The sequence below is a fragment of the Martes martes genome (genome assembly GCF_963455335.1).
Source record: "Martes martes genome assembly, chromosome: 7".
In the NCBI taxonomy this organism is placed as follows: Eukaryota; Metazoa; Chordata; class Mammalia; order Carnivora; family Mustelidae; genus Martes; species Martes martes.
Genome location: NC_137894.1, coordinates 31,907,364 through 31,923,257, shown reverse-complemented (window position 1 = coordinate 31,923,257; position 15,894 = coordinate 31,907,364). Strand labels below are relative to the sequence as shown.

General features: G+C 39.3%; 1 protein-coding gene and 1 pseudogene across 4 annotated transcripts in view; one reads left to right on the top strand and one right to left on the bottom strand.

Moving 5' to 3' along the window:
- NEO1 (neogenin 1) overlaps window positions 1-15,894 on the top strand; it is a 240,935-nt gene that overhangs the window by 188,189 nt on the left and 36,852 nt on the right. For all 3 annotated transcript variants that reach the window (XM_080808312.1, XM_080808313.1, XM_080808311.1), the window contains exons 11-15: window positions 1,213-1,351; window positions 8,623-8,672; window positions 9,612-9,759; window positions 13,893-14,003; window positions 14,783-14,977. In XM_080808312.1, coding sequence (XP_080664438.1) covers window positions 1,213-1,351; window positions 8,623-8,672; window positions 9,612-9,759; window positions 13,893-14,003; window positions 14,783-14,977 — 643 coding nt within the window. The remainder of the gene's footprint in view (window positions 1-1,212; window positions 1,352-8,622; window positions 8,673-9,611; window positions 9,760-13,892; window positions 14,004-14,782; window positions 14,978-15,894) is intronic.
- On the bottom strand, window positions 3,107-4,142 carry LOC308346268 (MICOS complex subunit MIC27-like; annotated as a pseudogene). Its single transcript has 2 exons — window positions 3,738-4,142; window positions 3,107-3,499 (listed from the first exon to the last, which is right to left on the bottom strand). The product of its transcript is annotated as an MICOS complex subunit MIC27-like (transcript).

Genomic DNA, 15,894 nt, shown 5'->3' with positions numbered 1-15,894 from the left:
TTTTTTATTTATTTTTTTTTAATTTTTTTTATTTTAATAAACATATAATGTATTTTTATCCCCAGGGGTACAGGTCTGTGAATCGTCTGGTTTACACATTTCACAGCACTCATCATAGCACATACCCTCCCCAATGTCCATTTCCCCACCACCCTCTCCCATCCCCCTTCCCCCCCGCAACCCTCAGTCTGTTTCTTGAGATTGAGTCTTTTATGGTTTGTCTCCCTCCCAATCCCATCTTTTCATTTTTTCTTTTCCTACCTCCCCCCAAACCCCCCCACCTTGCATCTCCACTTCCTCATATCAAAGAGATCATATGATAGTTATATTTCTCCGATTGACTTATTTCGCTAAGCATGATACCCTCTAGTTCCATCCACGTCGTCGCAAATGGCAAGATTTCATGTCTTTTGATGGCTGCGTAGTATTCCATTGTGTATATATACCACATCTTCTTTATCCATTCATCTGTTGATGGACATCTAGGCGCTTTCCACAGTTTGGCTATTGTGGACATTGCTGCTATAAACATTCGGGTGCACGTGCCCCTTCGGAGCACCACGTTTGTATCTTTAGGATATATACCCAGGAGTGCAATTGCTGGGTCGTAGGGTAGCTCTATTTTCAGTTTTTTGAGGAACCTCCACACTGTTTTCCAGAGTGGTTGCACCAGCTTGCATTCCCACCAACAGTGTAGGAGGGTTCCCCTCGGGAGAGAGAGAATCTTAAGCAGGTTCCACACCCAGCGTGGAGCCTGACGCAGAGCCCCATCCCAGCACCCTGAGATCACGACCTGAGCTGAAATGAAGAGTGGGATGCTTAACCGAATGTGCCACCTAGGCACCCCAAAGCCATTTTTCAGTCCATTGATTGGAATAGTAGAGTTGAAATTTATTTCCCAAACTCAATACTTACTTGTCTAGAAATCTCAGAATAAAAAAAGTTGTATACAGGAAATGGAAAGTCAGCAGACTCTATTTCTTTATACCAGGTTATATTCTCTAGTTTTGATCAGGAAAGGTCACTAAACATCAAGCAATATTTCTCAGTAAATTGTGAGTGTTTCTCATTAATCTGCTTTGATAAGTAGAATTTCTTAAAAGGGAGAAAAATCTGCATCGTATCAAATGAAGAATTTGTGTAGTTGATTATTTTTGCAGCATTTCTTTTGGCTTGAGTTGCATGCACGTAAATTGTTTTATTTTATCCAAGGATGTTGATGTTTCAAGTCACTCCCATACCATTAATGGGTTGAAAAAATACACGGAGTATAGTTTCCGAGTGGTGGCTTACAACAGACATGGTCCGGGAGTGTCCACAGAGGACGTGGCTGTTCGGACGCTGTCAGACGGTGAGTCTTTCTTCTTTAGATCACATACCATGCTTGGGGGCCCTGCTCAGGTCATGGGCTTTGATAGCAAGAAGATTCCATTCAAATCCCAGTTCTACCCCTTTTCTGGACTTTAGTCACTTACCATGTCTGAACATGCTTCTTTATGCATAAAATGTAGATAATACCAACTTCATTGGGTTTAAAAGATTTACTGAGAGAGGGTGGGACATGCAGTGCCTGGTACTGAATAGTTCTCATGTTTTCATTTTTAGTAGGAGCTTTTGTATAAGTAAATCTTATGGCTTGTTCATAACATGAACCCTTATCAATCATATTTTTATACCAAATAGCTCTTTTTAATTCCTTGCTATTTTGTGACAGTTTCATTTCTTACCTGTGGCTGAATTTCTAAGCTAAGTTATATTCATGTAACTATGACCTAGAGCAGTATTTTTCAAACTACAGCTTGCCAAGGGGATTGAGTAGGTCAAGACTGGGATTTTCTATTTTTATTTTTTACTATTTTTTTAATTTAAATTCAATTAATTAACATATAGGATATTACTCATTTTAGAAATAGAGGTCAGTGATTCATCAGTCTTCTATAACACCCAGTGCTCATTACATCATGTGCCCTCCTTAATGTCCTCATCACCCAGTTACCTCCACCCCTCCAACCCCTCTCCCCTCCAGCAACCCTCAGTTTGTTTCCTCTGATTAAAGAGTCTCTTCTGGTTTGTCTCCCTCTCTGGTTTCATCTTGTTTTACTTTTCCCTCCCTTCCCCTATGCTCCTCTGCTTTGTTTCTTAAATTCCACATACAAGTGAGATCCTATGATAGTTGTCTTTCTCTGATTGACTTATTTCACTTAGCGTAATACCCTCCAGTTCCATCCACTTGTTGCAAATGGCAAAATTTCATTTTTTTGATGGCTGAGTAGTATTCTATTGTATATATACCACATCTTCTTTATCCATTCACCTGTCAATGGACTTCTTTCCACAGTTTGGCTATTGTGGACATTGCTGCTATAAATATTAGGGTACAGGTGGCCCTTTGGATCACTACATTTGTATCTCTTTTTTTTTGTCATAAAATAATGGATATTTTATTCCAGCTCTGGGGAATGAAAGAAGGGGGAGTGGAAACACATCCTTCTACACCATTTTAATTTAGCTGACATTAATTTGAAAAAACTAAAGCAAATACGTGTATGTATCTGTATAAATATTTATATATACACATACATATTTCATCAGTGTTTATATATTTACTCTATTTTTTCATAAACACCCTTAAAAATCATTAAATGCATTCCAATACTTTCACTTCTTCACCAATCATTTAATATTGTTTAGATTAAATTCACAGTTTATGTTTTTTTTTAAGTTTTTTATTTATTTATTTGACAGAGAGAGATCACAAGTAGGCAGAGGCAGGCAGAAAGAGAGAGAGAGAGAGAGAGGGAAGCAGGCTCCCTGCTGAGCAGAGATCCCGACGTGGGACTGGATCCCAGGACCCCTGAGATCACGACCTGAGCCCAAGGCAGGGGCCGAGCCCACTGAGCCACCCAGGCGCCCCACAGTTTATGTTTTAATCCCTTATGTGTGATTGATCAAACTGTACATTATATTAGAAGATATGAGAGAAAAACTTTGTTTAAAAGTTATACCCCAGAAAAAAAAGTTGTACTCTGTGTCAGTTACCCTTTACATGATTTTTCCATCATTGTTTTCAACTTTATACATGCTTTAGTTCTCTACGCAGAGTATTTCAGCTTCTAGTGCTGCACGTATCTACGTCTTCTGGATGGGACTACCTGGATCCATGAGCTGGGGTCAGGCAGAAACTGTGTAGCCCCGGAGGTGGATTCTGATTGTGACTTTGTTTCGGAGCTGAGTTCCCTGGGCAAGGGCACTGAGTATTTCAGCTGTCTGTTGTTTTGGCAGGTAGTTGTGTTGCAGCAGAATTTCCTACCTTAGATTTTTCTTTAGGTTTAGGAAATGACCCTTTCTTGATTTTTGTCCACAGTGATTTAACTGCTTCATAAATTTGCTGGCTTGTAGTATATGCCTTTTTCCCAGTTACCTTTGCAATTATTACTGACTGAACTGGGTAGCAAACAGTTGCTCCTAAAGAGGCCAGTCCCAGTGGATAAGCAATTTTCTTTCTTTTTTTTTTTTTTTTTAAGATTTATTTATTTATTTATTTGACAGAGAGAGAGAGAGAGAGAGAGATCACAAATAGGCAGAGAGGCAGGCGGTGGGGGGGGCGGGAAGCAGGCTCCCCGCTGAGCAGAGAGCCCGACTCGGGGCTCGATCCCAGGACCCTGAGATCATGACCTGAGCCGAAGGCAGAGGCTTTAACCCACTGAGCCACCCAGGCGCCCTGGATAAGCAGTTTTCTTAAACCTAGAACCTTTTCTTGCTGAAACCACACCTGCCAATCCTGAAACTGTAATCTCTCCAAGTTTTGGGAGAAAATCTTGAGGTGGATCCTTCAGATAGATATATGCATCTTTTCCAAATTGAACTGTACCCATTATTCCATTTTTCACAAACACATAAACACTATTGTACCAGCCAATATAATGACCAGTTGTAGTGCAGGTGGATGCTAAGCTCATTTGTAAATGACCAGGCTGCTCTTCGACATGTTTAAACTGTGGAGGTGGTGCAGTCTGTGTGGGGAGCCGCTCTGGCTGTACTAGCTGCTTTTTGTATTCTTCTGTAGCCGCAAGCGCAGTTACAGATGCACATATCAGACCTGCAGGTACGATCGTCAGCTTTCCCATCCTAACAGCCACCATGTCTGTGACCTTCTCCACCTGAGTCCTCATATGGTAGGCAGAGAGCTCTACATTGGTATCTTTAAGACCTGCATTTAAAAAATATATATATTATCTGTAGTAGAACAGAAAATAACAGTGTTTATTGCAGTTAATAAATATATATACTGTTTCCTGAAAGTTGTAATATTTTCAAGAATTCAGGCCTGTTTGTGTTATTTGTAGAATTTTCCTCAGTTTGGATATGTCTAACAGGGAAATTCTATAAAAAAATAAATAAATAAACTGGCCTGGCTTCTTAAAAAATATTAGTCTCGGGGCACCTGGGTGGCTCAGTGGGTTAAGCCTCTGCCTTCGGCTCTGGTCATGATCTCAGGGTCCTGGGATTGAGCCCCGCATTGGGCTCCTTGCTCAGCAGGGAGCCTGCTTCCCCTTCTCTCTCTGCCTGCCTCTCTGCCTACTTGTGATCTCTCTCTCTGTGTCAAATAAATAAATAAAATCTTTAAAAAAAGAATATATTAGTCTCATGAAAGAAAACCCGGGGTGGGGGGGGGCAATAAAAAAGTAAAAGAACGATTCAGAGAAAAAATGGAAGATTATCGTTCTGGAATCTAGGTTAAAGAAAAATAAAGACACATGAAATAAAATAAAACGTATTATCTTTGACTGACTTCTAGATCTGGGGGTAAAATTAGCTATCAAGGACAGTATTACTTAATGTTGGGTAGATGTACTGTTAGGCAATTTTAAATATTAGGTATGTTATTAGTTATGTTACCTAACTTTTTAAAATTTTGACATTTAAAAAATTGTAATTTCAGTATAGTTACCACAGTGTTATATTAGTTTCAGGTGTATACAATATAGTGTTTCAGCACTTCCATACATTGCTCACTGCTCACCATGATAAGTGTGCTCTTAATCCCCTTCGCCTGCTTCACCCATCCCTGCCTGTCTCCCTTCTGGTAACCACCAGTTTGTTCTTCATGTTTACGACTCGGGGTGTTTTTTGTTTGTCTCTTTCTTTGTTCATTTTTTAACTTTAACATGAGTGAAATCATGTGGTATTTGTCTTTTTCTCTGATTTATTTCACTTATTAGCATTGTACGCTCCAGATCAATCCATGTTGTTGCAATAGCAAGATTTCATTTTTTTTTTTTACGGCTGAGTAGTAGTCCATTGTGTGTGTAGGGGGTGTGTGTACACATACCACATCTTTCTCCATTAATCTATCTGTGGACACTTGTGCAGCTTCCATGGTTTGGCTATTATAAATAATGCTGCAGTAAACATAGGGGTGCATGTATCTATTTGAATTAATGTTTTTTCATTCTTTGGGTGAATATCCAGTAGTAGAATTACTAGATCATATGGTAATTCTATTTTTAATTTTTTGAGGAACCTCCATGCTGTTTTTCCCCAGTGGCTACACGTTTGCATTCCCATCGAGTGTACACGGGTGTTGCTTTTCTCCACATCCTTGTCAAACAGTTGTTTCTTCTGGTTTTCGTTTTAGCCATTCTGACTGGTGTGAGGTGGTATCTCATTGCGGTTTTGATTTGTATTTCCCTCCTGATTAGTGATGTTGAGCATCTTTTCATGTGCTTCCTGGCCATCCGTGTGTCTTCTTTAGAGAATTGTCTGTTCATGTTTTCTGCTGTTTTTCATTGGGTTATTTGGGGTTTTGGTGTTGAGTTGTATAAATTCTTTATATATTTTGGATACTAACCCTTCATCGGATATGTCATTTGCAAATATCTTTTCCCATTCAGTAGGTTGCCTTTTAGTATTGTTGATTGTTTGCTTTGCCGTGCAGGAGTTTTTATTTTGATGTAGTCCCAGTAGTTTATTTTCGCTTTTGTTTCCCTTGCCTCGGGAGACATATCTAGAAAAATGTTGCTATGGCCGATGTCAGAAATTACTGCCTATGCTCTCCTCTAAGATTTTTATGGCTCCAGGTCTCACATTTAGGTCTTTAATCCAATTTGGTTTTATTTTTGTGTACGGTGTAAGAAAGTGCTCCGGTTTCATTCTTGGCATATAGCTGTGCAGTTCTCCCAAAACCATTTGGGAAGTTGAAGACATTGGGTTTTTTTCCCATTGCATAGTGTCACCTCCTTTGTTGAAGATTAATTGACTATATAATTGTGGGTTTAGTTTTGGGCTCTCTATTCTGTCCTGTTGATCTCTGTGTCTGTTTCTGTGCCAGTACCATACTATCTTGATTACTACAGCTTTCTAGTATATTTTGAGATCTGGGATTGTGATACCTGCAGTTTTGTTCTCCTTTTTCAGAATTGCTTTGGCTCTTCAGGGTCAAATTTTAGGATGATTTGTTCTAGTTCTGTGAAAAATGATGTATTTTGTTAGGGATTGTAGTAAATCTTTAGCTTGCTTAGGGTCCTATGGACATTTTAACAATATTTGTTCTTCCAATCCATGAGCATGGAATGTCTTTCCATTTGTTTGTGTCATCTTCAGTTTCTCTCATCAGTGTTTTATAGTTTGTAGAATACAGGTGTTTCACCTCCTTGGCTAAGTTTATTCCTAGGTATTTTATTGTTTTTGCAACAACTGTAAATGAGATTGTTTTCTTAATTAATCTTCCTGCTAGTGTATAGAAATGCAGCTGATTTCTAAATAATATTTTATACTAAGATTAAATTTTCTGAATGTGATTTTTTTGTTATAGTTTTGTTAGAGAATGTCCTTGTTCTTAGGAATATATATATAGTATTAAGGAGTGAAGAATGATGATGACTGCAGCTATCTCTCAGATGATTCAGAACTAGTATGTAGACACGTAAATATGTGTGTCTAAATAATGTGAAGGAAATAAAGCAGATGTGCCAGGACATAAACAATTCGTGAATCCAGGAAAAGAATATGTAGAAGTCATTGTCTTATTCTTGCCACTCTTTTCTGTATGCTTGACATTTTGCAGGATTAAGCGTTGGGAAAAATAAATACAAACTATAGTTTGGTTAGCTAGCTGCATAAGCCATTTGGCCAAGACTTTTGAGAAAAGTTGAGGGAAAAAATGTTTAATGTAAGTTTTAAAATCTATACCTGAACCAGCTCTAGCTGTACTAAGTGGGTTGGCATGCTGACTGCAGTGCCTGTCATGGCATCTGAGTCCGTCTTAGCATGGTGGTTACGGCAGTTCTGTAGAGTACGACAAATCTTGGTTCCTACGTTAGCTGAAACAAATAGTTCAGTCAGCGTCACTGCCCTGAACCTCCTTTATAGTTTTCTCATCTGTAAAATGGAAGTAATTATAGAAACTCCTTCATGGAATTGTTGTAAGGATTAAGTACCTGCTGTTTAGGAGCATGTGGCATATCTTAGCTATGATGATGATGATGATGAAGACACCAGCAACAGCCTATGTCACTGCCTCTGCAGCTAAGTCAGAGGTTCTGAACAAGGTGATGACTGGAACCATTCATAGACTTTTTTCAAAACACAGCTGCATAAGTCCTACTCCAGATCCTCTGTTCCTGAATCTCTGGGTTGAGGCCTGATGCTCTTTGATAGCACAAGATACAACAATGAGCAGGACACAGTCTCTGTCCTCCAGAAGCAGATAGCGCAGTGGGCACTTAGTCATCTGGTCGCCAAATGTCAGAAAAGGAGAAGTTTCCATGGATGGACTAGGAAAAAAGAGTTAGTCAACATTTTGTGAGTGGAAGGGAAATTAATCAGGTTTACTTACATTCTTTTTGCTTGCTATAGTTACTACAAAGAGGGATGCTGGAAGGTGTGTGGATCATAAAATTTGAGATAGCCCTGTCTTGTGTTCTCATATGTGAGAAACTAAAGTAATGCAGCTGTTTGTTTAACTAGTACTCCCAAACTTCTCATACTGAAATGAGTGTTCCCTGCTATAAAAGTGTCCTTGGGAAGTCAAATCGTCCCTTTACTGAAGCTGTCATTGTAAATACCTCTTTATTCTAATGGAAATTGCCTTCAAAACCAGGTTAGGAACCCCACAAGAATGCAGCGCTCACTGATTTATGTACCTCGTATTGTGGACTCATAACAGCATTACCCAGTATGTTGACTTGCCGTATTCATTAGAGCTGTTTTTAGAAAATTTGTAGCTCTTCCCCAAGATAAAGATATGCCATCAACAAGAATATTCAAAAGAATATGTTGAAGGTTCAGAATGTATGTTGGTTCTAGAAAAGTCTAGCGTTACTGTCATATCTTTGAAATAAGTATCTGACTTCCGAAAGTTTCTGACTTTGAAATAAGTACCTGACCTGGATATGGGTGCCTTTATAAGAATCTCTCTTTTTTTAAGTGAATCAAATGTGGCCACACCTTATCCACAGACTGTAATCAGCATGAGAGGCATTGGCAGCTAGCTTTCGACCTTCGGGTTGCATAATTAGTGTTTGAGATGCACATTTGTGTAAAGTCTAGCCAGGAATATCACATGCTGGGGTGATATGTGGGTGACTGAAAAAATTTTTTTTCTTTTTTTTTCCTGTCCAGTTCCCAGTGCTGCTCCTCAGAATCTGTCCTTAGAAGTGAGAAATTCAAAGGTAAACTTTGTATTGCTATTCGTTTTTACTGTTCTGAGACTGTTAAGTCTCAGAAAGGCTTATGGAAAGGGGAATTCGACATCAGCAGAATCATGATCAAGCAGAGAAATAAGGTGTCATAGATATTACCCCTGCCAGTAAAGCTGGACTTAGAAACCGACTCTTTGTTTTCTGTTTAACTTTACTGCCTTTCTCTGATGCCAAGATTACTTTAGTCTTTCTGCAGATACATTGTGGTTTTGCAGATTCTGATATTATAGATCTTAGCAGTTCAGAACACTGGTGAAAGATGGAAAGAAGTAAGTTGTTTATGATACCATAGCCCCTTAGCACTGTGAAATGAGCCCACTGTGAAGGTAGACATCCGTCAGAATGGTGCATAGGCTCAGACTCCCTCCTAGCCAAGTCCCTTGTACACTGAAGACCATGTGTACCTCTCAAAGGCCCAGAGCCACTTCTGGACTACATTGACAACTGAGACACTCGGTCCTTTCAAAAAGTACCATGGGAATCCTTGTCCTTTAATTAAAAACCAGCTATTAATTAATGATTCCTTTCTTAAAGAGTTTTAGGCAGAAATTATCTAATTTGAGCCATTCCACAATAGAGATAGAAGAGAACCTTACACCTAATCATAGTTTATTTCTAATATATGTGCCTCTGACCTCATACTCTCCTTCTGAAAGCTTTTCTGAGCCTTTTGCCTAATGTCTAAATACCCAGGAGAATAAGGGCCCAGAGCATACTGCCTGCAAATGTAATCTTCACATTTGATCATTGAGGATTTTAAAATTAAAAAGAATTTTGAGTGATCCCTAATTAAAACTCTGTCTGAGTACCCTGCTACCTTTATGTCAGTGAATTCAGGATAATGATTTATAAAACAGGACCAACCTTTTGATATATTCAGTCTTTTCCCTGTAATCTTGTCTTTCCCAGAGTATTGTGATTCACTGGCAACCTCCTCCTCCAGCCACACAAAATGGTCAGATTACTGGCTACAAGATTCGCTACCGGAAGGCCTCCCGAAAGAGTGATGTCACTGAGACCTTGGTACCTGGGACACAGTCGTCTCAACTGATTGAGGGTAAGCTGCCTTGTGTATGGCTGAAGATAGGAGATGGCATCTTTCTTAGGCATTGAGTTTTGCTAGTCTAATGACTACTCTGAGCAGTTGACTTGAAGTGAAAACAGTTCAAAACAATTTGTAATGGTTCAGTCTACTTCTGGCTTGATAAAAATTAATGGAACACAATCTTGTAGGTTCTGTCATCTCTATTGAGATTGTGTTTGAGTTTTATTTCTTTACTTGTGGTTTTCTGTATTTCCCATATTTTCTTTTTTTAATATATCTGTATATATATATACACACATACACACACACACACACACACATATATATATAAATCTATATATACAGATGTTCCTCAACTTACACTGGGGTTATGTCCCAATAAACCCATCAAAATTTGAAAATATCCTAACTCAAAAATACATTTAACACACCTAACCTACCAAAATCATAGCTTAGTCTAGCATACCTTAAACATGCTCAGAATACTTATATCAGCCTGCAGTTGGGCAAAACCATCTAACACAAAGCCCATTTTATAACAACTTATGGGGTATCTCATGTATTTTATTGAATACTGTACTGAGAATGAAACACAGTGTTTTAAGTGTGTAAGGAGTTTACCCTCATGATCTCAAGGCCGATTGGGAGCTGTCACTGCCCCTACCAGGCATCACAAGAGAGGATTATGCCACCTATCGCTAGCCTGGGTGGGAGAAAGTCACAATTCAGAATTTGAAGTACAGTTTCTCCTACATGCATATTGCTTTTGTACCATCATAAAGTCAAGAAATAGTAAGTTGAACCACCCGAAGTCTGTATTGGTTTTTTGCCATCTCAAAACAAGGTAAAACAAAAGCCAAAAATCTCCTCAATGTAGCTGGTAGCAGAGGTCTACAAAATGATTTTTATAACACTGATACCACTCCTGTATGTGTATGTGGCCTGAAACATTTGTGAATAGCTATAGCAATGCAGTAATCTTTCTTACACTTGCTACATGATAAAGTTTTAGAGAATTCTGTCCGGGGTAGCTACTTTTGTGTCGTTTTCCCTTTGTGTGCAGCAGAGCAAGTGGTAACAGTGGTAACTGTGGGCCCTACTGCATCTCCATCACGGGCTTTCTCTATAGATGATAGAAGAGCTGCATCTTCTTCCCCCAGTAGGGGGAGTAGACTTGGCTCTGCAAGGGCCAGTTGGCTTTGCAGGAGGAGCATGGGAAGAAGAAGAAATGCTTTTTGCTCTTTGGATTTTGGGACTGTGCTTGTAAAGAATAAAGATAGATGCCCCTAAGAAATTATTTTGGGGGTTTCTAACAGAGCTAGTAGAAGAAAACTGCAAGAATTGGAGATATTGACATCATTATCTAAGCCCTGAGAATGAATTTCATCACCCTTGGGGAGCTCTCAGCTTCCCTTACATTGCCCCCTTCTTGGTAGAGAAGCTTGACATCAACCACTTTCTTATGCCTCCTGGAGCCAAGTTCTTGAGAGGACCAACATCTAGGGTCAAAGTATAATGGGATGAGTTTCTAAGACTTGAGTGAGTCTCTTGACAGTGAAAACATGTACTCCAGTAATCCCACAAGCTTTTCTCCTTACTCCTCACCTCGAAGATGGGATTGGCTTCTTTCAAAATAGGTGAATGTTTGTCTCCAGGGGTAGCTTTCAGTCCTTGAGTTTCTTCACATGATCCCCACAGCTCTAAGCTGCGACAACCAGGCGTGGTTGCGGTGGTGTTGCTGAGATATCTCACTAAAGGAGTGTTACAGTACAGTCAGGTGTTCTTAAAAATCAGCTACCGTGAGAGACTCAACTCTCAGTTTGAGAGACTCAAACTGAGGATTACAGAAGGGAGGGGCATAGGGGGAGGGGGTAGCCAGGTGATGGGTATCAAGGGGGCACGTGTCGTGATGAGCACTGGGTGTTATACACAACTAATGAATCGTTGAACACTACATCCAAAACTAATGAGGTACTGTATGTTGGCTAATTGAAAATTTTAAAAAGCAGTTGCTGATTTGACTCCAAATATGGATAACATTTCCCATCTGCAAGTCTTTTATTTTGAATATTTAGTAGTAGATATTTACTATATACCAGGCACTGTCTTTGTTGCTAATAATGTGAAAACAATATAGTTCTGGACCATAAGGAGACTGTTTCATATACATGTTATAGATATGTTACATAATGTTTCATATACATGTTACATATACTATTTCATATACCTCTTATGACAGTTACAAAGTCTGTTTTGAGCTGATAACTTTACTGTAATTGCATAGAAATATTTTACACATTACTTGCCCCCCGCAAGGGACTGTTCATTTTCTCAATGAAATGTTTGATGTGTAAGCAAAATAATCACCTTCAATGTAAAAATAGCTTTTTCTTTATGGAGAAAATCATTGCATTTTAAAATCATATTTAGATTCATTTGCTTAACAGACTTTATTGAACTCATATTAGCATGTGCTCACACAAGATATACGATGGTGAGCAAAAATGGACATCTTTGCTCTCTTGAAGCATTAACCTGAAGCTTGATCAGTATCAGAGAGCAATGTGGATTACGAGGATCCTTTCCTGAACCACAAACTACATGACTCTGTGCTAGGCAGAAGTAATTGTTGTTTCTTCATTTCACACCACTTACAGCACTTAAACACATTCTGCCGTATCTTTATAATACGAATTGTGGGCCTTCATTTGAGTCTATGAACTCTGTAGGTTACCTGGGGGGAAAGGAACTCTTAGCCTCTCTACACATGCATCTCTTGCTCACACGTGTGTGCACGCATGCTCACTCTCTCTCACTTGCTCTCTTACACTGTAACTCCCCAGAGGGGAGGGAATGATAATTTGATTGGTTGAATTCTTTTAGGACGTCAGTGGAACCATGTTTTCCAGTGGCCTATATTATTTGTCTGTTAACAGTTACAAACACATGCATAACCCTCTCTGGCACTTTCTGGTCAGTGTATGTAGGAAACTGACTTGGGTCCAGCCATTTTGCTTCTCCTTCTGCCTTGCTTGTTGCTTTCTCGTGGGCAGACAGCTTCAGGATGGGCCTGCTAAGAGCAGAACCATCCACCTCTTCTCTCACCATGTGACACGATTCAGTAACTGAACCATCCTGCATCCTGGCCACATTCTCTCTGCCCCTGTGGTTCTCTCTTTAGAGCTTCTATATATTGCTACTGGCCAAAGATCCCAATATTTCAGTATGGAGAGGTAGGATCATTTCTCATAACCTCGTAAGATGTAATGCGATGTCTAGTATTTAAGTGCTCTAAGATGTATACACGTGAACTGTACACTGAAAAATAGTTAAAATGGTAGATTTTGTTATGTGTTTAACAAAAAAAGAATAACTGGATGCATGAATATCTGAATAGCTGACTGTATTATTGGCTGTTGCCCTACTTTGTAGGGCAGACTTTTACATGTGGATTTTGTTGCCTTCAATACACTGGTAAATTTATTACTGATAATACTATGAAAAACTGCATAGAAGAAAGGTTTTATTCCTCTTTTACTTATTATATATACTTATGGGCAGGTAGGCTGTTTTGAAATAGATTTGTAGACCATATTTGGTGTTTAAAATTGTTCTATTCTTGTTACGGGTTGGCTCAGAGAACAGAGGTAAGGTAACCCAGCAGGATTTACAGCATTTAATTCTTTTCCAGTCTTGAGTGTATTCTGAGACCAACGGACTTTGTTCCTTTGTTATGACTGTTTCATTATCCTCGACCTCTTTTTGACATTAGCTTCCTTAGTAACAAAATGAAGAGATTACATTAAATGATCTCTGAGGGGACTTGAAGCTCTTTAAAAAAAAGGCGGGGGTGGGGGGGGGGATCTGCAATCTCCTGGGAACTCTGCTCATTGGTTTTCCTGTTGATGTGGGTTTCAGCCTCTACTGGGGACCTGAGAGCTTCTCTGTGCTGTGCTGATGGGTTGTTTGTGCTCTGTTAACTAACTGAAATTTTATCAAGATAGTAACTGTGTGCTGACTTGGCGGATGAGATACTTAATGAGAAGGTGTTAATCTTTTGTTTTCCGAACTCTTATTTCAGCTTGTCTTTTTTTTTTTTCTCTTTTTTGTTTTTTGTTTGTTTGTTTTTGTCATTTGGGTCTCAGGTCTTGATCGGGGGACTGAGTATAATTTCCGAGTGGCTGCTCTAACAGTCAACGGTACCGGCCCGGCTACTGATTGGCTGTCTGCTGAAACTTTTGAAAGTGACTTAGATGGTAAGAACAACAATCCACAAGACTGGGAGAAGCTAGGTACTAACTGTAGTCAGATTAGTTAAACTGGAAGACCACAGATGTGGGGGTGTGTCTGGCTTAAATCTGTGAGCTTTAACTTCAGTGCATTACACTGCTGTCATCACTGTAAGGCAGGAGGTCTCCAGGAGTGCTTCCCCACCCCCACCCCGGCCCAGTGGCTTTTAGAGACCTGTCCCTTTCAGCAGAACCAGAACAAATAAAAATGTATAGGTGTTTGTCTAGTTTTTTTAGCAAGGCCCTTGAAGAGATGAATGATCTGAAGTTTAACACTGAGCCACATCATCCCTCCTTTTTCAACTGTGGTTTGCCTTTTCCCTTAGTTCTGGACGCTTTGCCCTTTTTCTGCCTCCTTATTCAGTGGGTACTTTTATACAGGCCTGTATATGCCTTTATGAGACACAGGTGCTGCACTTGGGAGACCGAACACCTGGGTCCTTATTCTCACTCTTGGTTTACTAATTTTTAAATTAAGACAGCAAGTTATGTCTTGAAATAACAGAATTGAAAGATACTATAAATTGCTGCCTTTTTTAAGCCTCTTGGTACAATGTGATACTCAATCATCCGTTGGTAGAATGTAGTAAAACCATGAGCCATACTTACTATACATACAGATTTTCTGTGACTTCTTGGGCATAATGAAAAAATGTCAGCCCCAAATAATTTGGCAGGAGCCTAAACACCCATGGCCCAAGGATGGTAAATATTCTGAAGTCTTGCTTTTCTATTCTCCTTTCCAGAAACTCGTGTTCCTGAAGTGCCTAGTTCTCTTCACGTCCGGCCACTAGTCACTAGTATTGTAGTAAGCTGGACTCCTCCAGAGAATCAGAACATTGTAGTCAGAGGTTACGCCATCGGCTATGGCATTGGCAGCCCTCATGCCCAGACCATCAAAGTGGACTATAAACAGCGCTACTACACCATCGAAAATCTGGGTATGTATGCTGAGTAGAAGAAGTAATTGCATGGGGGATTTCTTTCTTTTGACTTTTTATTGTATGATAATTTTATTTTTACAGAAAACTTTAAAAAATAGTACAAATGGGTGCCTGCGTGGCTCAGTTGGTTAAGCATCTGACTTTTGATTTTGGCTCAGGTCATGCTCTCGGGTCCGGCTCTGCACTGGGCATGGAGCTTGCTTAAGATTCTTTCTCTGCTTCTCTCTCTGCCCCTTCCCCACCCTGCTTACACTCTTTGCTGTACATACATATTTTTTCTCTGAACCATTTGAGAGTAAGTTACAGATGTGATGCCCCTCCACCCTCTGATACTTTAATGTACATTTCCTAAAAATGAGGGCGTTTTCTAATATAACTATAGTACGGTTACAGAGTCATCAAATTAACACTCAGACAGTATCTGTAGACTTTATTTATATTTTAATAGTTGCTTTGTTAATGTCCTTTATAACAAAAGAAAAACATTGTTTTCCAGTCCAGGATCACTTGTTGTATTTAGTTATCATGTCTCATTAGTTTTCTTTGATACAGAACATTTCCTTGTTTTTTTTCTTGAATTTTATGACTGTGACATTTTTGACAAGAACAGACCATTTATATTTTATAGAATGTCTCTCAGTTCAGACATGTCTAATATTTCCTCACTACTCTCAGCTTATGCATTTTTGTAAGGAATAGCAGATATACATTGTGTTCTTGCCAGTGCATCTTATCAGGAGGCACATGAAAGTCTGGTGCTAGCGATGTTAACTTTAATCACTTGGTTCAGAGGGAATCTGCTACATTCCCTAAAGTTAATTGTTTTCTCCTTCAAAATTAAATACTTTGTGATGGGGGATACCTTGAGTCTTTGTAAACATCTTGTTTCTCATCAAACTTTCATTCACTAGTTT